At 39.5% G+C, this 28,000-nt stretch overlaps 1 protein-coding gene across 5 annotated transcripts in view; it reads left to right on the top strand.

Annotated features, from left to right (window-relative positions):
• The window catches only part of TXNRD1 (thioredoxin reductase 1), a 37,447-nt gene extending 11,322 nt beyond the window's left edge, over window positions 1–26,125 (top strand). For 4 of the 5 annotated variants that reach the window (XM_061371864.1, XM_061371867.1, XM_061371865.1 and 1 more), the window contains 13 exons: window positions 1,958–2,080; window positions 6,844–6,916; window positions 7,031–7,150; window positions 7,812–7,954; window positions 8,082–8,197; window positions 9,981–10,206; window positions 11,902–11,994; window positions 13,552–13,628; window positions 15,433–15,589; window positions 18,381–18,488; window positions 20,308–20,403; window positions 22,571–22,705; window positions 25,915–26,125. In XM_061371864.1, coding sequence (XP_061227848.1) covers window positions 1,958–2,080; window positions 6,844–6,916; window positions 7,031–7,150; window positions 7,812–7,954; window positions 8,082–8,197; window positions 9,981–10,206; window positions 11,902–11,994; window positions 13,552–13,628; window positions 15,433–15,589; window positions 18,381–18,488; window positions 20,308–20,403; window positions 22,571–22,705; window positions 25,915–25,977 — 1,530 coding nt within the window. In that variant the 3' untranslated portion in view covers window positions 25,978–26,125. Of the gene's footprint in view, window positions 1–33; window positions 169–1,957; window positions 2,081–6,843; window positions 6,917–7,030; window positions 7,151–7,811; window positions 7,955–8,081; window positions 8,198–9,980; window positions 10,207–11,901; window positions 11,995–13,551; window positions 13,629–15,432; window positions 15,590–18,380; window positions 18,489–20,307; window positions 20,404–22,570; window positions 22,706–25,914 lie in introns of those variants that run through there. The other variant, XM_061371868.1, reaches the window with a different exon arrangement.
• The last annotated feature ends 1,875 nt before the right edge of the window (window positions 26,126–28,000 follow it).

Genomic DNA, 28,000 nt, shown 5'->3' with positions numbered 1-28,000 from the left:
TTAAATATGTTTTCATGAAGAATGATTATGAAGAACTAATGAAAAATGAACCAAACAGTAGGGAATAAAAGCTGAAGTTTCTTAATCCGTGTGAAAACAGGAAGCATTTTTCTTAAAAGACAAAAAGAAGTAGCATGATACAAGTAGTGATTGAAGGAAATTTTATGAGTAGGTGTTGTGGTTTCTCTGTATGCATCATAAAGATCCCGTTCTTAGTACCTGGGTCTAATGACTGTGTGGGACTTAGTCTGCACTTAAGTTTCACATCATGATGTTGCCACTGAGCAAACAAGGTGTGCGTTGGGAAAGAATGGCACACCTTGGCTACTTCTGTGCCCCTAAATGTGAATAAAGTGAAACTGTGTATCATAATGCAACATGTGCTCCTTTTTGACTCTTAGCCTGCAGTAGGAAGTTTAAGCCTGGCCAATGACTGTGTTGGAAAACTAGAAAAAAGGGGAACTGAACGCAGTGATTCAGTGGCAGGGTTATGTGTTTGGGTGGTGGGGTGAGAGAAGAGGAAGGAAGATGAGGTATTTTTGGATGTTTTCACAGCAGCCACAGGTGTTTTCTAGGTTTTGTTTCTACTATTAACATCCTTCCCAGGGTTATGAACTCTATGAAAATACGACTTTCTACAGGTAGATGCATAACCTGAATTTCCGCTGGCATTGCTGTGTAACTTGCTGGAGGGATAGAGGGTATTTGTGTATGCTAGCAGCAGTCTCTGGGGTAGATGCAACTATACTTAGAAGGAAGGAATAATCTAACCTCAGAGGAAGGCAAGAGTAGAATGGGTTAAGCACCAAGTTGCTTAATGCGAAACAAAAATCAGATTAAAATAGAAAGGAAACTTCACTGGGGTTTGGGGTTTTTTGGTGGGTTTTTGTTTTGTTGGTTTTTTTTTTCATTCCTTTTTTTTTGCCATGACTATTCAGTAGTACTGAACCAAGTCCTACCTAGTTAGGCAGATAGAAACACTTGAATAAAAATGAGCAGATTTGTGGAGTGACTAAGTATGGTTTTCTTAATTTACTTTTTTGGTCCTGAAAGTTTTGTTATTACTTTAGTTGATACTCACAGATTTACACCAGCTGAGGAGTCTGATTTTTACTCACTCTAGTCTTGTCCTGCAGTTGGGGAGATGCTGAGAATTTTGTCATGCATTCCAAAGGCTTGAAGGTCCAAAAACCAGATAAACCAGAGCTTCACAGATTAAGTACAAAGGCTCATTTTGGAAAGAGTATGAAGACAGTGCAGTGTTCTTCATGGCAGATAGGTGTCAAAATGTATTTTAGCGCTTGTGGGTTGTTTTTCTGTGGTAGTCATATGATTAAAAAAATTAAATCTCATGTGAAATTGTAGTGATCACACTTGACCCATTTAGTGCCAAAGTTAGTTACAGTGCTAAACCAATGCACTAATAAACACAGGCATGTTACAAAAATGTAGTTTTCAGAAATTTCCTTCTTCATCCAGTTCTATTCAGTTGGTAAGACTGGTAATTACAGATTATCACAGTGTTGTATACAGTTGCTGTATTTTCCTCCTAATACATGCATGAAGAAGGGAAAAACACTAATTAGATAAGTCCAGGGCAGATGAAAAGAATAAAACAAATTGGTAGAACGCCTGTGTCAGAAGAGGTGTTTCTCAACCTGGAGTATGGAGTATGAGGAGGCACTAGAGTTGCGTTGATATGGAAAACTAAGCTCTACAAGGAAACCTAGGACTCCAACAGTCGAGAAAATGCATAGTTTAGTATCTAGTAAGTTCTGAGCCATTCAAGGACAAATTAAGAAGATGACATTTTTACAAACTAATTAAAAGCAGAGCTCAGAAAATTCAGATGCACTTACGTTCCCTTAGCACAATATTTGCTGATGAAAATACTAGGTTTTGATCTCTGTGGGTAGTGTTTCATTGTTCCCTAATCCTCTTTATTTTCCATGTTCAGGCACATAAGGAAGGCAGTCTTCGAAAACAGGAAGAAATGAACGGGCATACAGCGGTGCCGCATTCCTACGACTATGATCTCATTGTCATTGGTGGGGGCTCTGGTGGTCTGGCAGCTGCCAAGGTATGAGAAAGAAAATACAGATTTATACTTGCCTTATAAGTAGGTGGGTGACATCCTCAACATCTTGGATCTGGGTATCTTTAACACTGTAGAGACATAATGTTTCTATGTGATCAGTGGGATTTCTTTTGAGGTTAGCCCCATTTTTACAATAGTATTTTTCTTATGTTTTGGAGCAGGAAAGCATAAAAATGGTATACCTCTTAATAGAATAGATAGAAACTTTGTCCCCACTAATGGGAAATGATGCTTTTGGGAAACAGCAGGTAGGTGTCTCAACAGTGTTTATTATTAGTTGAATTAGAATTCAACTCATAATTGAAAAAGTTTTAAAACCTATTCAAAATTAATATTGGGAGGTTTCTAGTTTTATCTGAAAGTAGCTGTTCAGAAATAGTTGTGCATGTTGTTTTACTTCTTGACAATCAGGGAAATTTTGTGATTTATGAGCTTATATAGTAGCATAAATGGAGATTTTGCCTGTACTTCAGCAGGGTTAGGTTTTCACCCTTCATTTCTAGGGTCTGGTACTTCCTGTCTGTAGCCAAATAATTTATGATTCTCAGTTAGGGTATTGCTCTTAGAAGCATATTTAGAATTAATGAAGAGAATCTAGAATCATAGAATTATAGAATAGTTAGGGTTGGAAAGGACCTTAAGATCATCAAGTTCCAGCCCCCCTGCCATGGGCAGGGACACCTCACACTAAACCATGCCACCCAAGGCTTCGTCCAACCTGGCCTTGAACACTGCCAGGGATGGAGCATTCACAGCCTCCCTGGGCAAACCATTCCAGTGCATTACCACCCTAACAGGAAAGAATTTCCTCCTTATATCCAATCTAAACTTCCCCTGTTTAAGTTTTAACCCATTACCCCTTGTCCTATCACTACAGTCCCTAACGAAGAGTCCATCCCCAGCATCCCTATAGGCCCCCTTCAGATACTGGAAGGCTGCTATGAGGTCTCCACGCAGCCTTACCTTCTCCAGGCTGAGCAGCCCCAACTTTCTCAGCCTATCTTCATATGGGAGGTGCTCCAGTCCCCTGATCATATTCGTGGCCCTCCTCTGGACTTGTTCCAACAGTTCCATGTCCTTTTTATGCTGAGGACACCAGAACTGCACACAATACTCCAACTGAGGTCTCACGAGAGCAGAGTAAAGGGGCAGGATCCCCTCCTTCGACCTGCTGGTCACGCTCCTTTTGATGCAGCCCGGGATACGGTTGGCTTTCTGGGCTGCAAGCGCACATTGAAGCTGGCTCATGTTCATTTTCTCATCGACCAGCACCCCCAAGTCCTTCTTCGCAGGGCTGCTCTGAATCTCTTCTCTGCCCAGCCTGTAGCTGTGTCTGGGATTGCTCCAACCCAGGTGTAGGACCTTGCACTTGGCATGGTTAAACTTCATGAGGTTGGCATCAGCCCACCTCACAAGCGTGTCAAGGTCCCTCTGGATGGCATTCCTTCCCTCCAGCGTATCAACCAAACCACACAGCTTGGTGTCATCAGCAAACTTGCTGAGGGCTCACTCAATCCCACTCAATCGTCCATGTCAGCGACAAAAGATGTTGAGGAAGACCAGTCCCAACACCAATCCCTGAGGGACGCCACTCGTTACTGGTCTCCAGACGCCATTGACCACAACTCTTTGTGTACAGCCATCTAGCCAGTTCTTTATCCACCGAGTGGTCCATCCATCAAATTGATGTCTCTCCAGTTTAGAGACAAGGATGTTGTGTGGGACAGTGTCGAACGCTTTTCACAAGTCCAGGTAGATGATATCAACTGCTCTACCGCTTTCCATCAGTTCTGTAGCCCCATCATAGAAGGCCCGTTCTTAGGGTTGTCATTATCCTAGATATTTGAAACTTTCTGAAATTTAATGTAAGACAATAAATCTCCTTTACATCAGTAGTTAGGCATATTGCGCCTCTTCTGGCTATGGCAGAATGAACTATTCAGAAGTGAATTCAGTGTTTTTAGAAATAATGCTATTTTGTTGCTCAAGACCTGGGGCTGGATTATTCCTCCAGATAGATAGGAGGCATTTCTTTTGTTCTTAAGAAGTGAAGGAAGTAAACTGAGGAGTGAAAGAAAATGAGGAGACTATTTCAGCATAGAATTGGATTCAGACCAAACCTCAGTCCCTTAGAAGAACTGTCATAATGGAAAAGTGTGGTGCCGAGTGGTGGATTGTAATATGCTGTATGTCCATGATCTATTCCAGTAATTTATTACTTTCACATCAATAGGCACACTGTTGTCATGAAGTAGGACAGAAGAGAAGATCTTCACTATGAGGCCAGTGAGACTTTGGAACAGGTTGCCCAGAGAAGCTGTGGCTGTCCCATCCCTGCCAGTGTTCAAGGCCAGGTTGGGTGGGGCTTGGAAGCAACCTGCTCTAGTGGATGGTGATTGCCTTGCCCATGGCGGGGTGTATTTTAACTAGGTGATCTTTAAGGTCCTTTCCAACCCCAAACTATTCTGTGGTTCTATGACCTATAAAAATTGTGGTATCCTGCAAAGAGAGGCAAACACTGGTTTTCAGAGGATGGGGATGTTTTAGCACAGAACAGAGTAATTAGTAGAAGGGAGCTTGCAGTAGTCCAGAACCAGTCTGCAGTAATCAAAAGCCATCTGTTGATGTTTCCATAAGGAGACTGCTCTGTTTTGTTGTATACATATGTTAGGTTATGCAGCTACAGCAGTGATGTTTACTGCATCATTTTTCAGCTGTGGGACAGAAAAGGTATGTAGCTAGGAAGATAAATTACCTTATTGCTTCAATTCTGAGTTTAAAGTTTATTGCTTATTAATATTCTCAAGTGATTGTAGAGTAGAGCAGGAGATGGTAGAGCAATAAAGTCACTATAAGAGTAATATTTGTATTTCAAATCTGTTTCATGAAGCTGAAGTGAAACTCGTTTGCACCTATAAACTTCTGACTTGCTCAAATCTTTTCTGTGAATTAACAGTGCTTTGAAAAGCAAAACAAAATGGGGGCAAAAACCCCAGCAGCTGCACAACTCTTATACAAAGTTCCAAATATCTACAGTGAGGTGTGCAGCAGTTTATCTAGGTTGATTAAATGTTTGCTTTTAAGTATGACATGTGCAGCTTTGTGTGCATGTCTTCCTTTTCCTCTCTGTATTGTGCTCAAGGCTGTTATTTTGGAGGTGTGTCTCCACGGTGAGTGCAAATGTTGATAAGCTGACTTTGTGCAACCCACTGCAGACGCAGGCTGAAGTGCTCGGCTTTTACTGTCAGTTCACACAGGACATCTTCAGCCTTAAGCAGTCTTGTTGTGCTCATGCAGTACTGCACTTAACCCAGTAAGTTTGAAAGCCTGCAGGGCAGGTTTTGTTACTGTGGGCATATCATTCTGCAGAAGTGGTTATATCTGCTTGTGATCTCTGCTGAGGTGGCAACGCAATGCTGTGCTGTATTATGTGAGCATATAGCTGAGTGTAGGCTTGGGAATCCATGCATTCTTCTTAGCTAACACTAGTAAAGCTCTTCTGAGCTGTGTGTAAGAGTTGTCATTATACAGGAGCATTAATAGCATGTCTCAGTCCCTAAGCACCTTTCTGAGGAGCTTTCTCAGAGGTGCTGCTGATGGATAGAAGTTATCCTCTTGACCAACTTTGACCTTTATCAGAAGCAGATCCAGTGCATCAATATTTTCAAAAGGTGTCTACAACCTGCATTATTTGAAGTATGATTTGTATTTTGTGTGAAGTAAGATACATTTCGAAGTTAAATTCTGATTGTGAAGTGTTTGGATTAACAAGTATTACTGGTAAAGTAATGCTGAATGCTGCCTAGCTCCTCCCAAACCAAACGCAAGGCCTCAGGGTAGTATGCTGTGCCTCTACTTGTCATTGCTTGCATGTCTAAGAACTCATCATGTGATGCAGCAAAGTTGTGGTTACTCTAAGTATTAAAGTTATTTTGCTGCATCTCACGGGGGAATCCATTGTTGTTGTTGTTTCTCCGCTATGTAGTACTTGAGTGTTTTTCCCTGTTACCAGTTATCACTGTTAATTTTTGCCTTTTTTCTTTAAAAGCACAAAGAACAATGGAATCAGTATAAAAATTACAGTTCTCAGTACCATTTACACACATTGTTTGTAGGTTTGCTAATGAAACTTCTCAGGAGAAATAACGTGAAGTAAACATCACTTTTCTAGTCTGGATGAAATCTGCACAGTAAAGTAAACTTGCCACAGGTTGTCTAGCTTGAAGAGCAAGAGCTGATCCTGATAACTACAGATTGTACTTAAAATGAAGTGTTCCCTTCTACAAGAAAAGAAGTTTGGATGAGCACAGTTGTAATGATTCATGACATGACTGATCATGTCATTGTGTGATGTGGTTTCAAACCAACGTTTGAGAAACCATCTGAAGTGAAAACTGGGTTAATGAAGAATTGATTAAATATGTAAAAAGTAAATGGCATGTTGGGAAGTAGTGTGAAGGAACTGACAGGATGGAGAAGAGGAGGTTGGACTCCCGAGTATTATGCGTATCCACTGGTGCCATGCTGTGTTGCAGACCGGATGCCTGTTTTTCTTTCTTTCATCTCTTTTTCCTACTGAGTGTACAGATTGATTCAGAAGATTAATGACTGTCTGGCTGTTCCCTTGCAAATCATTCATTATTACTTAATTGAAAATCACAAAGCTTTTTAGCAATGCATGAAGTTATCATCTACTCCAAATTTAACCTCTAATATTTAGATACGTGTCTTAATTTGTTTTGCAGGAGGCTGCCAAATATGAAAAGAAAGTGATGGTGCTGGACTTTGTCACGCCTACACCTCTGGGAAACTCATGGGGTAAAATTATCTTCATTGTAAACCTGCTAAAAAGGAGCTTTACTCAGAGACTCTGATTCTCCTCTGAGATAAGCAACGTTGATGTGAAAAACACATTCTGCTCCTTTCTCTCAGGTCTTGGAGGAACATGTGTAAATGTGGGCTGTATACCTAAAAAATTGATGCACCAGGCAGCTTTACTGGGACAAGCTTTGCAAGATTCACGTAAATTTGGATGGCAGTTCCCAGAAGAAGGTAAAGGAGGAGAACACTTCAGTTTTGTCATTTGTGCTGAAAATACAGAGGCTCTTTCCACAATCAGTCAAATCCTTGTTGCAATTCAGCATCTGCTGGCTTTAACAATGTGAGGCAACTTCAGAGAGATTACACAGAAACAAAGTGCTTTTCAAGTCTAAAGCCATGATGCTTATTGCCTTGCAGCTTTTGATCTATTTATTAATAGCTTCTGATCACATTAGTATTTGGTAAGATTGCTGTGTGAATAAAAGCACAGGTATTACTCTGTTTCTAAATGTAACACAAGATCTAAGGGAATACCCCAGAATGTCCACTGTTAAAACTTCCTGATAATTACAGGCAAGGATTTCTTTTCCCTGCCCTCAGTTGCTGTCACTACTATATAAGAAGATAAATTTTACTTTATATTGGCTCTAATATGCATGTGTCAATAGAAAACTATAGATAATGCAGTAAATCTAATTTTCCATGGCTTATGTCATCTGTTCCACTGTGACCTCTCATGTTGTCTGCATTGGTGTAATTATTTGAATTTCAGTAGTTACCCTGGAAAAAAAAAAAGTAAGACAAAGGTGACTGGGTCATGAAAAAAATCCATATGAGAAAAAGAACTGAAAAGAAGACTGAAAGATGAACATTTCTCTTTTGTTTCTAACAGTCAAACACAACTGGATGACTATGACAGAATCTGTGCAGAATTACATTGGTTCACTGAACTGGGGCTATCGGGTTGCTCTGAGAGAGAAAAAAGTCACATATGAGAATGCATATGGAGAATTTGTCGGGCCACACACAGTTAAGGTACTCCCTAACCGTGTTTGCGGGGTCTTCCTTAGTACTTCATGAGCAGAAATGTTTTTAAAAGAAAATAATTTTTCCTTTGGTAGGACTGTGAAATACTTACTTTGGACTAATACTTTGTCTGCAGGCAACAAATAGAAGAGGAGTTCAGAAGCTGTACACAGCTGAGAGATTTCTTATTGCCACTGGTGAACGACCAAGATACCTGGGCATACCTGGAGACAAGGAATACTGCATTAGCAGGTAATACCAGGGAGGAGTATGAAGTCATTCACCATGTGTAAATGCTTCACCTGTAAGAGAAAGCAGTGAAGCATGAGCAGGGCTGCTTGGTTGCTGCTCTTCTTTCCTATGTAACTTTTTCTTAGGGGAAAGTAAGCGCAGGAGAACAGCTATAGACACCACAGGACTGTGGATGGCTGGCCAGGAGGGTTCTGTCTCTGACCGATAATAGCAGTAACTGAGAACAGCATGAATGATGTGCCTGTCCATTATAAAGCTAATTCATCAGCTCTGTCCCAGTTACCCATACACCTACTTCCTCTCTGTTCCTTATGGCCTTTCAGTTCACATACTGAAAGGGTTTTTTTTGATAATGAAGAGCACAGTCTGCTTGGAAGAAATCTCCCTGCTCAAACACTAAGGAAAGCGGGAGTTGCAAAGCAGTGGATGTTGTGAAGCCAGTAGAAATGTATCTGTCTTTATGCATTGGGGCAGTCGTGAAACTCAACCCGGTCTTTTTTCCAGCTGCTTAGGGAAGTTAATTCAGCTTTTGGGAAAACTGGTTTCAAATCTCTGCTTAATTGTTAAGGCAAAAAATTCTATCATGATTTTGACAAGAAAAGCTATGCGCAGACGGAATGTGTTTTCGCATCAGATTAACTTTAAAGCTGCTTAATGCAGAATCAGAAATTGGAATTATGGGCTTGTAAACCTATAGTAATGAAATAAATAACTGGCATAATCCCTGTGAAATTAAAACGCCATGTTGTATGTTTCCCTTCTAATAAGTAGTGCTGAAATTAAAGGTAACAGATGATACATGTTGCCTGCAAAGTGGTGCTTGAAAAGCATTAAAGCCAAAGACTCAGAAATGCAGGAGTTAAAGACTATCAGATTGTGGCAGTCTGTGTGATCGTCCCTGGGTTCCCTGCGGGATAGGAGCTATTATGTAGCCTTTAATTACGCAGTCACATTCTATTCCACTACAACATCGCAGAGAGCATCTTTGTTTAGCCCTTGCTGTTGTGGGCTGAGAAGAGACACTTGGTTTAGACTGAAATTTTTGGAGAACTGTATTGCCAACCTCTGCTTAAATACCTGCTGAGCAAGCGTGATGCCTCCATGAGTCCCTGCTTCCTTGAGAAGCCCTGGCTTTATAGTCTAGGTCCAAAGCAAGGTAGAACTGATGTAGCTTGGTGAAGCAGTTGAAAGAAATGGAAAGCAAGCACATAAACATGTTTTCCACAATTTCCTAGTTCTATCTCTGCCTGTTACTGTGGCTTTCATTTGTTTGCTTTATTGTCTGTGTATATCTGGCACTGTTTATAATGCTTTAGCAAAAGGATAAGTCTTCAAAGAAGTGAAGATGGTATTTTTACCATAAAGGTGAGACCCTTCCTCTCCCTTTTAGTTCTTAGGAGCTAAAATTTGCAGGAAAATATATTTGAAGCAAGACTCACATTTAAAAACCCCAAGGAAACCAACCTACCTTTTTTAACAATTTGTCCTAAGTTTCTGGGGGAAAAAAAGAAAAAGGACAATTTTTGTGGTGATGGAATTTTTTTTTTTTTTTGGTGTGTATGTGCTCCTAATTAGAACTTTCTAATTTGTCATATACTGATACTGTATTCCAGCTGAATTTCCCCAAAATTAAATTGTTGGGTTTCTTTAGTAAGCGGGAAAAGGAATAAAGTCCTATTCTTACAGAAAAGGAATTAGATAAATAGGAAGCACAATACATCCTTCTGGTTGTCTCTAATTTTCTTCTCTTTTTTTTTCCCCCCCTTCTTTCTTTTTTTGCCAGTGATGATCTTTTCTCTCTGCCTTACTGTCCAGGGAAAACCCTGGTGGTTGGAGCTTCCTATGTTGCCTTGGAATGTGCAGGATTCCTTGCCGGTGTTGGATTAGATGTCACTGTAATGGTGAGATCCATTCTCTTAAGAGGATTTGACCAGGATATGGCAAACAAAATCGGTGAATATATGGAAGAACATGGAATCAATTTTATTAGGGAGTTTGTGCCAATCAAGGTAGGCTCCAAGTGTTACATGACTTTGTATCTTTGTGAGATTCCAGAATTCATTGATTTTATTAGGTAAATTAGTATATGTTGCATTCATAATGTTGTTACTCCTGCTTATTGTGGTCCTGCAAATGTTGAATATACTTAAATTCAGAAGTTGCCCTGAAATCTGTGAGAATTTTTGCAGGCTCATAGTTAAGCGAATATATTATTTCCTGTAAGATCAGGGCCAGTGCATCACAAATCGTCATATCTTTCATGCTGGTTCTCAAATTCCCAGCCAGCAAATGCTACTCATGTGCCCAGGACCAGTGAGCTATCCAGAGAAGTAAATGGGGTTTAGAAGTATCCATCTGTATCCTTTATTTGGCAGAGTGATTAAATACTTGCTCCATTTTGTGTTGAATTCGGTAGGAGTACTCGTGCAGTTAGTTATGTATAGGCAAATTCAGTTTGAAAAGCAGATTACATAAGTTCTGGAGCTTTTCTAATGTAAAATTGCCTTATCAAAGACTTCAGAGGGTGCTTATTTTTCTTAATATCTTTTCACAATAATTAGGGCTCAATTATTATGAAATGGGAAATAATGTATTAAGCCATTTTCAATTTGGTGTTAAGCCGATTGCTATGGAGTTTAATGTTTTGGGGATTAAATCATTAAACTGAGTGCAGACTGTTCATTTTTGCCCTTACCACTATCAAGAGGAGCTTAAAAAATGGTCTTGCCAGTTGCCATGCCTTGGGTCTGACTATCTCTGTGAGTGTGAAAGTGGATGTTTCAAGGGACTTTGGTTTGATGCATTGTTTATATTGCAGAAATCCCATGTTGCATGAAAAGCAAGGATGATTATCTAGCTTTTCTTCCAGGCATAGCTTTTGTAGGCTCAAATGGGGGTGAGAAAGTAGGAAGCTTTTTTACATGCAGATCATTTCAACTAACTGGCAGGTAGGCTTCTCCAGGTGCACCCTGTGAAAAGCAGTCCCTCACCCTAGTCACAAAATGCACTTTTGTGTGTCTTACGCTGTCCCTTCACTACATGACTTTGATTTCAATGGGAATAAAATATGTGGCCTTGTTTCTAGTTGAGAATATCCATAAACTTAAATTGCTGGATATGTTTTTAGTAGGTCTTATTGTCTCTTTCAAACACTGTTTTGAAATTTTGCATGTTACGCTTATTAAAACCCTTCCTTGGGATGTTTGAAGACAGAAAATGAATTATTATAAATAATGCTGCCTTTGAACAAGAGCCATTTAAAACAGTGATCCTTTAAAGTCAGTAGGATGGTACAGAAGGCTTTTTTAAATTAAAAGTGTAGAAAGGACAGGGAAAACTAGAACTTTGTCAGAAACTTTGCTTTTTCTGTCTCTAAATACTGAATATGAAGTAGGAACTAGGGAAGCTGTTGAAGTACTTTTTCATCTGTAGAATGAACACTAAAATATCCTGGAATTGTGTTGCACATTTGCATGTCTCTTGCATGTACAGCAGCTGTAGGAAGCTTGTGGGCACCTTTCTGTTTCCTGGGGATGGTAAGGGAAGGACTGTAGCTGAGGACAGTAGTAATGAGGACAAAATATAACTCACCTATGTAGCTTCAGAAAGATACATTTGCATATATTTGTTTGAAACTAAATCTGTTTTTCCTTTTTTTCCCCTGTTGTCTGTCTCGCCCTCCCCTCCCGCCTGCAACGTTGTAGGTTGAGCAGATTAAGGAAGGAACTCCGGGAATATTGAAAGTTACATCCAAGTCCACAAAGGGGAATGAAATAATTCAAGGAGAATACAATACTGTGAGTGCTGTCTATAAATGTCAGAATGTACAATGGCCTTCCATTTAACGCTGAGATTTTTGTGGGGTGTTTTTATCCATAGTTTAAATTTTATTTATTTTAGTCATTACAGTATGCTAATTGGACACAATTGATGGGTAATTAATATGACAAAAGTCCCAGAATCCATGAGCACTGGATCACTTGAATGCTTTTGCGATCTGTTTCTTAGCTTAGGCACGTTGATGAGCTTGGTCATGTGGAATCAGTTGCAGGATTTTTCCCCAGTGGGATATTTGTCATAAAACATAAGTAATGATTTATAATGGCATTCATAGTAACTAAAGCATGTTCTACAGTTAGCACAAAACAACAGTCTGTGCAAGAGTTAAACAGCTGTCATGTCTTCTTAAGACCTGTTGTTGACACAGCATCTTCATTAAAACAACTAAAGCCCTGTGGCAAGTCAGTCAGGCAGCTTCCTGGCACACTTTAAAACAGTAAAATTGCAGCAGGCGGGGATGTCATTGTAAGTTTGATCTACTGTTTCCATCACCCCTCACCCCACTCATTCTCATAGGCCTTGATGATGAAGAAGAAGAAAGTAAGATGTAAATAAATTATTTGGAAATATGCATAAAACATAAAGACAAGCGCTTGTGAGCCTGGGATTTTAGATTGCAAATACTGTGTGCCAGTGATCTCATTTACCTGTATAGAGCACCAGTCATCCCAAAATAAGGACATGCTTCAGTGCATCTACAGGCCAGTATTATGAGAAAGTTTACAATAACAGCAGTGCTCTTGCATAGTGTTGCAATACTATTTTTCCTGGTCCATAGTAGTGAAAGCTTTTTAGCTAGCAAATCCTTTTCATTAAGGAAACATCTGGTTTGTTATTTACTGAAATGTTGTCATTCCTCATAGAAGCCATGAGTTGTGCTGGATGCATTTCAGACCTTCAGCTCTGAAGATCTGGCGTACTTTGTTACGTGAAAGACTTGACACAGATCTCTAAATCCTTCAGTGCAGTTCTTAGTTACCTGTGTAGTTGTCCAAGACTGCAAAGTACATAACACTTTTCCTTGTGATAGTGTAGGCTAGAACTTGTTTTGCTTGTTAAGGTAGCCAAGGTGACAGGATGGATAGGAATCTGACCTGGTCTGTCATCATTCTGAGCAAATGTTCAAATAATATTCAACAGATAATACTCTTTGGCAGTGACTTGGCTGAGAGACCCTTCCTTATAGAGCATTTTGGGGTTACCAGTTCTGGAATACCACAATGGTATAAAAGTTCGAGGAAATAACGAATCTGACCTTAACCAATTTGTTTAGAATACTCTTAGGGTAGGCTGAGGAAAAGCTTTTTTGGCTGTATTAATCTTTTCATTAAAACCGGGTATTGTTAAGTCATGGTGGTAGTGTGGCTTGTCTTGAAGTTTGTGAATGTACAGTGGGTCATAAGCATACTCATCTTTAATATGACCAAGCCTTAGATGCTAATCCTTAGTATATAATGAAAATAATGCACTTTCAAGGTTTTAAAAACTCAGTAACAGGCATTGCTGTTTTGCAGGTGCTGCTAGCAATTGGAAGAGATGCATGCACAAGGAAAATTGGTTTGGACAAAGTTGGAGTGATTATCAATGAAAAGTAAGAACGGATGTGTGAATGCTCCATCCCTGGCAGTGTTCAAGACCAGGTTGGACGAGTCCTTGATTTAGTGTGAGGTGTCCCTGCCCATGGCAGGGGGGCTGGAACTTGATGATCTTAAGGTCCTTTCCAACCCGAACTATTCTATGATTCTATACCACTCATTGCTGAGCTTGTGTCACTGTTGCAGTGATACTGGTGCAATGGTACTGGTGCATATACATTCAGATGCTTTGAGGAAAAATTTGTTTCCTGTTTGCATAGACTTGGCTAGGAGACTGTGTAGCAGGTGGCTGCATTTTCTGCCATAGTACTGCCACGTTTGCTTTTTTGATACTGAAATATTAATTCCTAAATGCTGGGAGTCAGAAGTGTCCCATTCTGTCCAGGCTCACAGGGCAGTTTCAGCTTCTTTTAGTGACAGGGCCTTCTAGAATCTGTCAGTTGTTCCTTGTGCTGTCTTAATCCCACCTCCTTGTTTTTGTCTTTGCTATTTCTTGTGGCAGAGAGCTGTTTGTTCATACAGGCTTTTGGTGTGGTGGGTTTGTTTATAGTTTAAGGAAAATACTATTATATGTTTATTTTGAAATACAAGGTCAAAGTAGCATTACTCAAACTCAGAGTTGGAGTTTGTGATGTGTTTTAGGTTTTGGAGGAGTTTATTTCTTGTCTTAGAGCAAGCTTTGGGAGCTATCTGTCTCTTAGAGGAACATTTTATGTTCAGTGTAGTGACTCTCTTGCACCAGGGAGTGGAGCTATCTGTAATATTTTCAGTATTAGTAACGAAAACATTTTCTAGGCAAGTGAGGCCTAGATGATCTTCCCTTTGAAGAAAAGATAACACAGAACCATGAACTAGATATGGCAGTCTGTGGAAGAAGTGTAGAGGGCAGCTTATGTGTGAACACAAGGACTGATGTTGTTGAAGGGAACTGTTGAAATGTCCTGAAGTGAATATTTTGGTCCACTTAGAATTGGCAGACCCATGTTGTCTTGTATTACAGTACACATCTTTCTGACATCAGGACACCTATTACTAGCTTAATAGAGTGAACTATAACATTATTAGCATAAACCATATGTTTGTTAACAAGAGCAAAATTGAGGAAGTTGAATTTTAATACAGGAATTGCTGCTGGTCCATTAGGTAACTGTGTGACTGCTTCTGTGCCTGTCTGATTAGGTTTCCCTGCTACATGTGTTTCCTGCAGAGATTACTGCACTATCTCATTTATTAATGAAGTAGGAAATATTAATAATTAAAAACTTCCATTAGGTCAGCACACTTACAGCTAAAAAGCTTGGTGGCTGGCCCTTAAGTAGGGTGTCTAACAGCTTGATCTGTCTTTGTATAGAAGCCTGAAGGGTAAGTTGATAGAAACTGCTTCAGCTACTGGACTGGAATTTCAGTGGCAGAGAAATTCTTTTGTCCTACAGCTCGAGCAGGAGAATGTCTCTTCTTGTCATTCCTCAAGGTTGCCAGTACACAGCTCAACTGATAGTAGACAGTGTTTGAGGAAAGGATTTATACCTCACCAGAAAATTGATTCAGGAGATTAATTGCAACTTCACAGGCTACTTCCTTATCCAGTGTGTAGATTCCTGCAGTTTTGGTCAGATTTGCACTGCTTTACATTCTTGCCCAAATTTGTAAGACTGAGAATGTTGACTTCTCTCCTTCATGCTTCAGATACATGGCTTTCTCTTAAAGCTATAGGGCCTAACTCCTAACTGGAGGTTATTTATACCTCCAGTCTTCACAGCAGAACACTTAGACCTTTTTTCTTGTTAATTCAAATTACAGAACAGGAAAAATTCCTGTCAACGATAAGGAGCAAACAAACGTGCCATATATCTATGCAATTGGAGATATACTGCAGGATAAGCTGGAGCTCACGCCAGTGGCAATCCAGGCAGGGAGATTGTTAGTTCGAAGGCTTTATGCTGGCGCAACCACTAAGGTAAGGACCTAATTACCACAAAATGCTGTCATTGCTCTAAGACTTCTAAGTGCAGTGTGCAAGTCTGCTTGTTTATGGAAAACTCAATAGGCTTTTAAGGATTAGCTTTGATGATCACTTTAATTTTCCCCTTGCAAAGATATTGCTGCAGATATGTTCTGCTAATTGTGTAGGAAGAAATTAATACCTTACTGGATTAAGCAGTAGTCTCTTTTTTTCCTATTAAGAGGCTTTATTTTTCTCTGAGTAATAAAATTACCTGAGATTGTTTAACTTGTTTTTAACTCTGCCACCTTCCCTAGAAGTCAACAGTCATTGCCATGCCACTAAATGCTTTAATTCATAGGGAGTCTACTAAACCTACGTACAGTCCCTAAATACAGTGCAATGGGGATTTGTGATGCTTTTAATTTTCAGTGTAATTGCCACTTTTTTTTTCAGTTCTCATCCATGTTTTCAATATAGTATATAGTTCCTCTTATAATTGAATGTGGACACAAAGGAAGATGAAATGTACCGATAAGTCAGAAGGTATTTATACCTGAGAAATTGAATTCGTCAGTTCAGTGTTTGTTTCATACCAGTGCCATTGTAGGTTTCAATCAAGTTACGCTAGTCCAAATGGGAGTAACATGGGTCCTCATTTACACCTTAACTTTATACTGGGAGGAGAGTGCCTTTAAAGAACTGTCATGTGGGCACCACTGATGTGAGAGCTTGTTTTACCTTCATAACCAGAGGGCATGAGCATAAAAGTTTTCCTCTTTTAGAGCCTGGTGTATTCATATCAAGTTCAGCTGTCGGCCAGATTTAGAGCTTGATTGAGTTGTTTATTTTAGGCTGGCAGGTATTGCGTTAACAGAATTCTGCATCAGTATGCCTAATGTCATTACATCAGCCAGGCAGAGTTTAAGCTGGAGCCAGATTTTTTTCTTTCTGCAATACTATGGGTATGTCTTAATTTACATTTTATGCCAGGTAACTGTCTCTCAAGGTATGAAAATCCTTATGCTGCCAAAGAAAACATCATCTCTTTGTGAACCCAAGAAATGAGTCATTACATAGATAGGAACCTGTCTTACATTGCTGTTGTAAGAAGTCTGGAAAGGGTGATTGTACGAAACATAATGAAGTGTTACAGATAGGTGGGAAAGAACAGTAAGTAGCATCTCAGTTGATCCCTAGTCACAAAGGAAATAATTAGAGTTGAAATCTGTAGAAATTAAAATTACTAGAAATGAAATGGAGCTGATCAGCCTGCTAGTCTGCTATGGCAGAATGACTAATTGGCTGGATATGGGGATAGCAGTGGATGTTGTTTACTTTGACTCAGGTAAAGACTTTTGGCAGTGTCTCCACAACATTCTCGTAGACAAACTGATGAAGTACAGACGAGATAAGTGGGCAGTGAGGTGCATTAAGAACTGGCTGAACTGCCAGGTTTAAAGGGCTGTGACCAGCATAAACACCAGTTGAAGGCCAGTCACTAGTGGCATGCCACAGGGTTGGATACTTGGTCCAGTACTGTTCAGGATCTTCATTAATTCATTAATGATTTGGGTGATGAGACAAAGTGCACCCTCAGCAGGTTTGCAGATGATACAAAACTGGAGGAAATGAATGATCAGTCAGTGTTTGTGCAGCTCAGAGGGCCCTCATCAGGCTGGAGCAGTGGGCTTACAGGAATCTTGGGGAGTTCAGACAGGATATGTGCAAAGTCCTGCACCTGGTGGGGCTGTAACCCATGCACCAGCATAGGCTGGGGACCCACCAGCTGGAAAGCAGCTGTGCAGAGGAAGCCTCAGGGAGGCCTGGAAGATAGGTTGACCATGAGCCAGCAAGGTAGCCTCATGGCAAAGACCAGTGGCATCCTGGGCTGCATGCTGCAGATGCATCCTGACAGAGCATTGCCAGCAGGTGAAGAGGTGAAGTGACCTTTACTCCTTCTCTTGGATCTGATGAAACAAGTGTGGATTCTGTGTCCAGTTTGGGGCTCCCCAGTACACGAGGGACAGGGCAAGTCCAGCAAAGGGCCATGACTATAATTAAAGGACTGGGGCATCTGATGTAAGAAGAGTGGCTGAGTCAGCTGGGAATTTTTATACACTGCAGAAGATATAGCTTTGGGGCTCTTAAATCAATGTGTATTTGTGGTATAGAGTAATGAAGATGAAGCCAGACTCTCTCCAACAGCATGAAGTGCAAGGACAGGAGTCAATGTATTAAAACCGAAACACAGCAAAGTTCCTTTTAAACATAAGAGAAAACTTCTTTACAGTGAGGGTGGTCAGGCCCAGAGGTTGCCCAGAGAAGGAGCCTCTACAGCACTGTAAAGCCCCAGTGAAGTCAGGGTCAGTGTTTGCCTTTCATAGTATGTGATTGGGCACACACTATCAGCTCTAGTTCTCACTGTCCCCCCAGATAGCTGTAGTTCATGTCTTTTGTTCTTTGGTATTGTCATAGACTACAGTTTATATAAAAGATGATGGGGTTTGGATGGTGGTGGTTTCTTTGCATCATCCCCAGCTAAAAATAGTGTGCTTTGTAGAAGCAGTTAACAGTCTACTTTTTATCTCTTGTTTGACCTACGATCTGATAAGTTTTTAAAGAGGGCACTGGATTGTTTCTTCCTTTAGTCTATGCATACTAATGTCAGTGTGGCTTTAAATTGTCTTTCTGTTTGAGAATTATGAATGATCCAACTTTCCTTGCTGTCTTTCAGGCTGCTGAGTTTTTACCCAGTGTGCTGATTTTATTACTGATGTTGTGTTTTGTTTCAAATGCCACACAGTGTGACTATGTGAATGTTCCAACTACTGTATTCACTCCTTTGGAGTACGGAGCATGCGGGTATTCTGAAGAGGCTGCGGTGGAGAAGTTTGGGGAGGAAAACATTGAGGTAAATGCCTTAGATTCATCTGGATTTGAAGTTCCCAATCTGTAATTTAAAGTAACGTCAAGAGTCAATTTAAACAGCATTCTGTGCTCTGATGTAAGCCAGGAGGTGACTAGGTACATTTTTATCTTCCTATGTTGTAAAAATAGTCCCCAATTCCGATGGCTCTAATTGCAAATATGTTCCATTTTTAGCAAACAGGGTTTGAAGGCGGAATATTTGGTTTAAAAATAGAAGGCAGTTTCTTTGTGTCTGCAAATACTTAAGGACAAATTAAAGCTGCCTATGTGCTGGAAGCAATGCATTGATTTTACTGTCAAAGTGGATGGAGCTTTTTGTAGCTACAGTGTGGCAAATTCCTTGCCATGGTGATTTTTAGTTTATAAAGACAAGTGTTATGCTAATTTTTCCTGTTTGACTATACTGGGAGGTATGTGCTTAATTTTGCTGACGTGAGTAATCCCTTCTAATTCACTGGCATTGCTGGTCAAGAGTGAAATTAGGCGTATGTAAACACTTAGTGCCTGAGGCTGTTCTTACAAAGCACTATACAGAAAGTACAGAAAGCTTGAGGAGAGGGAGTCTGACAACAAATCGAACTTCTGTGCTCCACAGAGATCACCTGGAGAGAATTATCTGGGGAAATACACAGATAAGTTGTTGTTCATGAAGCTGAGAACTTGTCTCTCTCTTAGCTTTGTCAATTACATGTTTTGAATTGCAGTGTGGAGAAAAGAAGTAAATATGACAGTGTATCAAGTACCATTAACCTGACTACAGGGCAAAGGCTTGAATTCTTTCCTGCCCACAGAGTTTGTATATACCCATTCAAACTTTTGTAACCAAGTCAAATTCTTGCTGTTACGTTGTGAAACACGAGGCTCCGTTGTAGAAAACGCATTTTGAATTTCCAAAGCCATTTTACGAAATGTGCATCCAGAAGCATTTGTGTCTAAGAGAGGGTTAAGAACTTACTCAGTTTATTCTGACCTTTTTATCATGTCACCATATTGGCTTTTGCAAGCTTCAGTAAGATTATCGAGTTGCATCTGTCATTCAGACCTGATGAATTTCAGTTTCAGATAGTGATATTTATGAATGCTTTGTAACCCATTAATGAGGAAAAACATTGAATTGGCTCTCCTAGCTTGTGAAGGAACTTATTTTTCACTGGAATTGTGAGCAATTAAAAATTTATTTCAAATAGTAATCAATATGAAATTAGCTTATAGTGAGAGCTGTTGGGAGTTCCAGGTAGAACTGTGCCTTAAAACAGCCCATGATTTTCTGAGATACATGCTGTACAGGTGGGCTAGCAGCCTTATCTGCAGTTACGAATCTGTCCAGTGATGCTTTTTGGGGCAGACAGGAATACGTGGTGGTGTTTTTCTAATGTGCTTTCCATTTTGCACTGATACATAATCTCATCTGTCCTAAACCCAGGCTTAGAGGCTATTTCTTCCTTTTTTCTGCTCTGAGAAATATCTTTGCGTTTGTTCCGGGTAGAAGCAGACACAATACAGCCTTCTGTGAGGAAAGCTTGTAATTGTCTAGTTTAATGAGAGCGTGATGAACTGCATCCTGGAAGTGTAATATGCTTATGGCTTTTTTCTTCTTTTTTAATTATTGGATGACATTAGTGCCTGCTTTGTAGAGGCTTCCTTTGGCATTCATCAAGGGGAAGGCATCTCACCCTGATGTCAGATACTCCAAATGCTATGTGCATGGCTCGTTATTTAAGAAAATCTGGCAGGTTTTGGAAGATCCCGTTCTCTTCTGTGAAATTACTCAACTGTTTTCCTAACCTGTGTTGTATTTGCAGGTTTACCATAGTCACTTCTGGCCACTGGAATGGACTGTGCCATCCAGAGACAACAACAAATGCTACGCAAAGATAATTTGCAATATTCAAGACAGTGTAAGTGCATCTTTCATTCCAAGGAAAAGAGCAGCTATATGTTCATCATAGGAACTATTGGTACCACAGCTATAAATAGGTTATTTTAAGTAAATTAACATGAATTTAATTTTTCTTGCCTTTCAAAATATAATAAATATTTATAGGGATACTTTTGTTGATACAAAAATGACCCTTAGTAAAACAGAAAATTCTGCCTTTGCTGTTGGTATATGATGCTTATTCCACATGTGTAAAATAAGAAGTATGTCTAACTTTTAAATTGAGTGAATCAGTGCATGTAAAAATGCTTATCTTATTCTCCCTCCCCAAACTGGAACATTCTGGGAGACTCTGAAATTGAGGTCTCTCAGAAGCCATCACAACTTGTAACCTCTACAAATCCACACGTGTCTATAAAGCTTTCAGCTCGTTCTAACAGGATTAATGTATCTTGCCTGCACAAATCTCATTTAAGGTGATAATGCCAGGATTATCCTTGGACTAGCATAAAATTTCCTGGCAGTGGAAATGTGCAATACCTGCTGAAGCACAAGCAAAATCACTAATTGGTTAAAAGAATGGGTATGCCTCTCTCTGAATGATCATCATCTTTTTAATAAAAATTCAATTGATTTTAATCATATGAGTTACTGTGAAACATAATTTGATGATAAAATGTATTCCTGTTAAGATAGTGGCATAAAGTTACCAGTCCTAAAAATGATTTTGATCTGTTTTACCTAATTTTATGGTGTTGGGTTTTTTTTATCATTAGATACACATTTATCTTCCTGCAGTCTTTCTAAGCAGCATGTCACCATTTTGTAAGATTTTCAAACCTGTCTGATTTGCCCGTGTCCTCTTTCTGGGGTAGCCTGCAACCCATGTTTGTATTCCTAATTCAAAGTTACTGAAGAAAATGAAAAGGTTTAACAGTGATTTAAAGTGTTCCATTTATTTGTTTCCATTTCTTGTCCTGAGAATTGGGAACATGTTTAAACATCTAGGGGTAGAATTGAAAGTTACCCTGAATGAAAAATAGTTCAGTAACTGACACTGCAGTTACCTTGGTTTCATTGCTTTGGTTTCATTTTTACATATGTCCATATTTTTAAAGGAAAATAAGGGTAATTTCATTTTAGTTATTTCCTAATTATAACTTTTCCTATTTAAATAAACTCTGTGGTAAATCTCATTCCTCAGGCTTACCGAAAGAAAAATAACCCTTCAGTGTACTGAACATCCACACCCTTTTGCATGTAATGGTTAGTGGGAAGAGCAGATAACTCTTGATACCTGACTGGGCTACATCCATGCTCAGCAAAATCTGATTAATGCTCTGAAAGCCACTAAAGCCCACAGCAGTTGGCATTTGTTAAGAGATACTTGATTTTCTTAGAGAAGCAAGCTTTTCTTTAAGGAAAGCAGATCAAGTCAGTGCAGCTTGTTCTGCTGAGTGTTTGCTGAGGATATACATGCAATTTGATGTATTTTTCAGTCTAACAATGATATAGATATGAGAAGTGTGAAGTAATAGTGTCTTCCTTGTAATGGAATAAATATCTTTCAGTTTGTTTTTCCAGTCTCTAGTTAGATTATCTCCTAATGGCAGCGAACACAGGGAAGACATCAGTTTAGTTATAGTACAGTTCTTGCCACATCTGGTTACCCAGAACCTCAGCTTGTGGCCTTTTCCTATAAGCAGCTGTCAGTCTGAAAGTTCTTCAGTAGATACACACCTAGCATAGGCCCCGTTGTTGCAAACCTTTATGCGAAGTGCTCACCCATACTTAGGCAAGGAGCCTGTGGGATTGCGTGGAATTGCTCACCTGAGTAAAACTTAAATGCAGGTTTGCAATTTGGACATGCACAATAATGAAGCATAGAACATGGTGTGTGTTCAGTTTGTATGCCATTGATGTAAATGGAGGACCTCTGCACAAAACTTTGTAAGGAGGCTGGTTGGTGATTCTTAGTTGAATCTTTTCAGAGAACAAGATTATACCCACAGTTTCCCATCTGTTGGTGCTAATAATTGATAGTTCACATTTGTGTGCTTACATTAATTTGTGGTATGTTTTGTGAGCTGATTAAATTATATAGTCTGAGTAAGAAAACCCTGTGTGTTGTCTGAAGAGAACTGAATGCATGACTGTGCTTGTATTTTATTATCTTTGATATTTAGGAGAGAGTCATTGGTTTCCATGTCCTTGGTCCAAATGCTGGAGAAGTCACCCAAGGGTTTGCAGCTGCTATGAAATGTGGGATCACAAAAGAACAGCTGGACAGCACCATAGGAATTCATCCCGTGTGTGCAGAGGTGAGTGTATGAAGTCACCTCATATCCCAGCTTTTACAGTGTTCTGGAGTAAGGTGCTGGAAATCTGAATAGCAGAACTCTGTTAAAGAATTCCCAATCTGGGGGAAGTCAGGGGAGAGGTAAAGACAGGAAAGGGTCTGGTTTTAATATTTAGAAATCTAACATTTGGGTTTAATCTGGGATTGTTTTAAACTTTTTTTGTTGCTGTGTTCATTTGTGAGATGTTTATGGTCTCCCTAATCCAGTGCGCTCTCTGCTGGGAAGTACAGAATTTTCCTTCCACTCAGAGATCCATTTATGAAGGCTTTAAATACTTTTCAGTAAAAGTGGTTGTCAAAGCTAATTTTTTTAGATACGTGTGCTCAAAATAGGCTTACAAACTGGTGCTGCGGAAGGGGACAGTTTTTCTATTCTGCCCTTTTAAAGATCTCTCCTTTACTTTTGAAGTGAAGACATGAGGCCACACAAAAACACTTCTTCTTGTGTTTATCTTGCTGTCCCTCATTAATGAAGAGCTTAATTTTTTGAAGTGGGTGTGGAACAACTCCTCCCAGCTGTCAGTCAGAGATGATCCACTGATGTTAGTAGCATTAGGACCAGTTTATATTAGCTGAGGATCCCTGCAAACCTTTTATGACCTTGTACATCTCTGTACAGGATCTCTGTGTTAGATATAGCGTGTTGCAAGAGTTCACCAGGATGCTGCTCTGCAGAAGTGAAGTCTGCTTCTCTTGTATTTCAACGTGATACAGTATAAGCAGTAGAATATGAACTGTATTAATGGAATGGACTGCTAACAATCTGAACCATCTTCAAAAGCATCCACAATATAGATTCTGTTTAGTGGTTTTTTTTTTCTGTATTATCATCTAATGGTGTTCTTAGAATCCCTTGAGGGGGGTAACAGGTCCTTATGTTAGCAGGGGCCCTGTGTAGGGGGAACTCTGAGGGAGGCATTCAAACCTGTGAACTCAAGTGGGATATTAGCATATGCAGTGTGAAGGGAGGATGATAGTCATAATTTATTCTGGACATCTGAGCTGCTAAAATTGAAACTGAATAGAATGATGATTAGATATAATTTAGGGAGGTAATTTCAGATAATCATATTTGTTTGAGTGGGGGAGGAAGAAATTGGCTCCGGAGAAATACACTGTTTGAAAGCTCCGGGGAACAGCGATCATGTTTTAGTGCCAGTCTTCAAAAGGTTTCTTTATGCCTGTTACTTAATTTAATCTCTTAAGCAGTAAACAAAAATCAAAGTGCAACATGATATTCTTTGATTTTAAAAAATGCTTTTCAGTTGTTTGGAATCTGTGAGGACTGCACATATCTGGATTCATAGAATGATGGGTATTATCAGCATTATTTTTATCTTGAGGGCATGTGGAAGCTAAGGAAAAGGAAGTCTGATCTGAGCAGGAAAGGGAGAGTGTTGCAGGGTCAAATGCTGACATCTTCACTGGCGTAAGTACTAATTTGTTGCATAAAGTCTCCTGTGAAACATGGTAGTATTCAACTAGAAGACGACTGTAAGACTTGAGAGTCCCTTTTCTCACTGCTTACAAATTGGATCCAGATTTCACTTCTTTTGTTTGACCAGCATTTTGTTCTGCAGAAAACGAGTTCTGAATAGAATTTTTTGCAAGGTAAAGTACAAATAACTGTAAACATAGAGTTGGTAGGACCTCAGCCTTGCAAAGAGCTGCCTCTCAGCCTTGACTGTACTGGGCTGCTTGAAATATAGGTGTATATAATTGACCATCTGTGATGAAGAGAAAGTGTCTTCTGAAAGCTGGGATGATTCTTCCAGTTAGCTAATGATGGCTTTCCACCCATTGGATCTAAGGTTTTGTCTTCATTTGAATAACTAACAAAATCTGTTAAAACCCTCATGTTTCCAGTAATTACGAAATGACTACCAGCTGGCTTCCTAGAGTTAGGGAGCTGTATGGTTCCTACAGGCACTTGGACTGGCTAACACACCCAGAGCCTGCAGTCAGGCCAAGAAGAAAGCAGATAAATTTTGCAGTTTTTAATCTTTGTCTTCCAGAGTGAAATAATAATAAATGGAGGTTCCCATACACTTTCAGTCTGTGGATCAGAACTGAAGAGTTAGAAACGCTGTCTCAAGCTATGCACTATAGTTTGAATATGTTGCTGTTGTTCTCCCATGTATATTAGACGTGCATTTGTCTTCCTGATTAGTGCATAGTGCTTTACCTGCTTATAGAAAGTGGAGTGGGTATATCGTTTATTGATGTTCCCTGAAGAGCTGCTAGCAGCCTTACTGCAGCAAAGCTTCTACTTGGAGAACTGTAGGGCTTTCAGATCCCCATTATCTTTAGATACATCAGTGTTATTTGCATAACTGAAATGTGTATGTACTTCATTCGGTAAGTTTATTATTCCTAGTAGCTTTGATGTTAGCTAATTATTGCAACTTTGAACTATTTAGATAGTAGTGGTTTTGATTTCCTTTTTTCCTTTCTATATTATATCTATGCAAAGCTATGCAATTATTTGCATGGTAAAGTTCTAATATTAAACAAGTTCTTGTAGAATTCTTCTTCTTGAATTTTGATACCTTTCAATTTTACAATAAATATTCTTGAATATGTTGTTTTCTTTAATGGGACTTGAAAGCAGTAAAGATTGGACTTTTCCCCAACTAGATTTACTGAGTGTTTTCTTAGCTATTGTCCAGAGGATACAGATCCCAGACCTAATACCCACGTCAGCAATCAGTTTCACATTTCTGTAATATCTAGAAAGGTACAGAGGCAAAATTTATGTTCTCTCCAAATGCTGTAGCCTTGGGTTAACTTCACTTTCCCTACAAATAGGTTATCTTTGAGCCATAAAGACACTTACTCATTAGGTGTAAAGAGTGGAGTTTATTATTTCTGAGCTCATTCCCACTGTAAAAACTTAGGAACATTAAAACAGAGGGTGGTATAAAGCCATGTGATTTTTCTTAATTCTTTTTTTTCTACTGTAACAGGAAGGCCATAAAGGAAATTGAGAGAAGAAAGTGTATTTGTATGTTTACTTTTCAGTGGCAAGGAGTCTAAATGTGTGGGTTTTGTTCTTATTTTATTACCTTAAGAAATGACAGTGACTTTGAGCATTAAGTGCAGGTTGATCTTCCAAAAAAGGATTAACTTTAGCCATACTAAAAGTCTTCTCTTTATTTTTTCTCTCTTCAGATATTCACCACCCTGACTGTGACTAAGCGCTGTGGTGAAAATACCCTTTTGTCTGGATGCTGAGGTTAAAGACCTCCCATTCTTGTTATTGCCAGAGGCTGGCTTTCATCGCAGTGTCTGACTTGACTTGTGCAATTCAGAAGAAAGGTTTTGGAAGAAGTTGTCCTTAGACATTTCTGCGGAAATGCGGAGATCTTGAGCAGAGCATCATCCAAAGAGCATCATCCAAAGGAGAAGAGCTCTGTGGGAGTTGGGCACTTGCGGTGATCGGCTGGCAATTAGCAATGCAATGGGAGTATTGACTGCCAAGCTGATGCTTAGCAGAGCATTTAAATGCTTTCATGAAGTCACAGCCTGAAGCCTGCATTGTCTGGTGGGCAGTGATGGAACAACTGCTAGCACAGCTGGACCACAACTGTTTTGGTTTGGTTTTATTCCTCTCTAGTTTCTTACTTGAACGAAGAACTTTTGGACACCAGAAAATGACCACAACTTCAGATAGTTGTATAGTGCCTCTGTGTTATAACACAACAGTTGCAAGTCTCCTCATGAGCATGCATTTAACCAACCTACATGCTTGTGGAGGGGAAGTTGTATCTACATGTTTGATCCTAGGGAAGAAAATATCTTTGGAAGAGAGTTTAGTGCCTTTTAGAATAATGTATTTCTTGGCTCGAACTGACTCAGTTGTGACTTTTTATTTTAGAGTTATTTATTTGTGAAAATGTTCTCCTTAGTGAGGAAGGAAAATACTTTATACTACGGCTGCATTATACAGAAAGTTGCCTTTTTTCCCTCTGGAAGTAGCAACCATGCATTTAACACAGACGTGGTCTTCTTAGCCTTATCTTGCAGCTTATGTGATTATAATTAATCCAGTTTGGAACTGACACAATTCCAGTGTGGAATGAATTGTGCTTCCAAGAGCTCTGTGCAACTTTACTAAATCTGAATAAGCCCTTCCTTTCTGGGTGAACTATTATATGTTGCACCATTCCAGGTCTAAATTGGCCACTTTGCACACAGCAGTATTGAGACTTCCCCTCAGATTAGTGGGTCAGTAGAATTAAACCAATGAACCAAAGAACACTCCCCAAAGCAAACAAACAAGCAAACCTCCCACCCAACCTCCAGAAACCTGTAGTGAAAAATCTTCTATGTAGGTACAGCCTAAAAGCTGTGTTTAGTTCCATTTGTGTTTTGATTTACGTTTAAGAAAATGCTTTCAAAACAGGTTTCTATGGGAAATAACAGATTCCTGAATGTTCCTCCTGTGTTGGGTAAACTTGCATACATGTTTATTAAGAAATGGTAAAAATGCCTCTCTGTAATGGAAATGAATGAGCTTATTGATCTGGTCTTTCATTTCCCTCTGTTTTAGCAGAAAGGTTTGGGTTACTTTTGTTAAATGGTTCTCAGGAGTTTAGTAATGTGGGCGGTGTGAATAGAGGGTGAGCTCTCTGTCTGAGCAGAATGCCTTATGCTGAAATTTTTACCTGGTTAATGAAATCATGTATTTCTACTGAGATTTTGAGAATAGTCTTGTAAGTTATTTTTATAAACTCATGCATAACTGAAGGATTGTTAAACGCGTTTTGTATGTTATCAAGAATGGTCTGTGGTAGCAGTTTTCTGGCCAGTGTCTTAAATAAATTGAGTATTTGCACAAACAGATGCTCATTTTGATGCCTCTTCCAAGCAAAGAAAGCAGGTGACAGCAAGCCAGCTTTTGTTTTTAAAGGCCAGAAGAGGGCACCTTGGTAAACCCATCTGCACTGGATTTTAAAGGTAGGTATTTCTGAGAAGCAGGGTTTGGGGTCATGTTATGTGCTTTATTTTTGTATGTTAAACATTTGAAAAGGGCATACTTAACAATAGGAAAATAATCAGGAAATCAGCCTTCTGCTATTTGCACTGGCTGCCAGCTATATGACTTCTCAATACCCAGGGGTTCCTGAGCTGTTTGGATAGCTGCTCTAATTCAAACACGTGAATAGCAGCATTTCCAAACAAGTGTGTAGGCAAGTCAGATCCTGGAGTGTAGGGATTAAAGACGTGTATGAGATTGGCTTTGCAAGGTTGGACC

The sequence above is a fragment of the Neopsephotus bourkii genome, unplaced genomic scaffold (genome assembly GCF_033783945.1).
Source record: "Neopsephotus bourkii isolate Nb327-2 ecotype Australia unplaced genomic scaffold, CSIRO-AGI_Nbou_v1 NB_1589, whole genome shotgun sequence".
NCBI lineage: Eukaryota > Metazoa > Chordata > Aves > Psittaciformes > Psittacidae > Neopsephotus > Neopsephotus bourkii.
The sequence above is the reverse complement of the archived record's forward strand: the minus strand, read 5'-3'. Positions and strand labels throughout refer to the sequence as shown.